The 1525-nt window shown below is 54.8% G+C and overlaps 1 protein-coding gene across 1 annotated transcript in view; it reads left to right on the forward strand.

Annotated features, from left to right (window-relative positions):
* The window catches only part of EPHA10 (EPH receptor A10), a 37807-nt gene that overhangs the window by 26196 nt on the left and 10086 nt on the right, over positions 1-1525 (forward strand). The window contains exon 4 of the mRNA XM_035897444.1: positions 1-37. Coding sequence (XP_035753337.1) covers positions 1-37 — 37 coding nt within the window. The remainder of the gene's footprint in view (positions 38-1525) is intronic.

Raw genomic sequence — 1525 nt, forward strand, 5'->3', positions numbered from 1 at the left:
CAACGGCACCGAGTACGAGGTCAAGTACTACGAGAAGGTAGGCTCTGGGACTGGCTCTGGCCCCTGGCCGTGCCCCGGCCGCTTCTCTTGCCGGCCCGCTCTGCCCCTTGGCTTGCACCCTTGGGTGCCACAGGTGCCGGTGCCGCTCCGGGTCCACCACCCGCCGTGCGAAGGGCGAGTGGTGGGAAGGGGAGGGGGCGCCTGCCTGCGGACAGTGCTGTTGGGAAGATTTTACTGTCACCTGAGAGAGAGAGAGGAGCGCTTCAAACGGGGGCCGATGAGGTCTGGTCTTCTCCGACAGTGTTACGCAAGCTCCCTACGCAAGTCTTAGGAAGTTTGGATTATTTGTAGAGTTTATGTTAATTGGTGGTTTTTCCCCCCATCTGTACAGCAAGATTTCATTCAGGCCTAATGTTGACATCTCCCTGGGAGAAAGAGTGAAACTAATAATTTACATTCATTCTTTTTTTTTTTTTTTTAATGCATTGGACAGCTTTTTTCAAGGATGTTGGAGATCTGAGTTTTGGGTGCTTGCCATTAGCCAGCAATTGCTAAACCATACTGGGTTTCTAAATCTTTGACGAGGTGGCATCTGGACTCGCTGCCTGCTCTCTGGGAAAGTGTTGGACCTCGTGGTCTTCCCTGCGCTAGGACTGACGGCCACTGAAGCTGTGGCTGGGGTGAGCTGGGAGGGGGCTGCAACACAAGAGGGGACACCAGCCGGCGTTTTCATGCCAGCCTCTTAACTTTAAAACTAGCTGTGGTTTGACAGGCGCGGTGGGGTGAGAGCTTCAGGAAAGATGCCGGTGGGGAGAGAGCAGGGACAACGCTCTACATCAAAATAAATGCAGTTTATGCCACAGTTCCCCAAATTGCCTTATCTGTGTGCGCTCAGGCTCGTTACGAAATGGATTGCGTGTCAAGCAAACCATGCAGGTGACACGTTGGCGTTCTGCGTTTAGAAACAAGCTGCCTTGGAGCTGATTCATGTGAATGGGATTTTGGGCATCTGATAGATCTGAAAGGAGGAATCTGTGGGTGCGGGCGAATGCTGGAGCCCGAGGGTAGTTCCGGTGCAAATGGGCTGCAGCAATGAGTACTCAGGATACGTGAAACGAGGATATGTCCTGCTTGGGTAGGGAATTCACGATGTGGTTCAGCAATTATTCACTGAAATGAGGCTCTGGATGCTGACATGAAAATCAGCTTAGTTCCTGATCTTTGCTTTTAAAGCTGTACTTTAATTAGGGAGACTCAAGGGGAAGAGCATGTCAAGTGGACGATGCATTTCAGAGCGATGTCCCCAGCCCTGGGAGCGCCGCAGCGAACGGCTGCTGCCTGCATCCGTGCCAGGTCGCAGGGCTGGGACACTCGCTGGGGCCGGCCCGGGGCATAGCAAGGGAGCAGGGCGCACGTGGGGCGGCCCGGGGAGGCCGGCGCTGAGGCAGGGGGACGTGGCCCGGCCCTGCTCCCGGTGGCAAGTGGCCTCCGAAAACCCCAAAAGAAGCCTCAGAAAACCCCAAAA

The sequence above is a fragment of the Egretta garzetta genome, unplaced genomic scaffold (assembly GCF_000687185.1).
Source record: "Egretta garzetta isolate BGI_Z169 unplaced genomic scaffold, ASM68718v1 scaffold347, whole genome shotgun sequence".
Classification (NCBI taxonomy): Eukaryota; Metazoa; Chordata; class Aves; order Pelecaniformes; family Ardeidae; genus Egretta; species Egretta garzetta.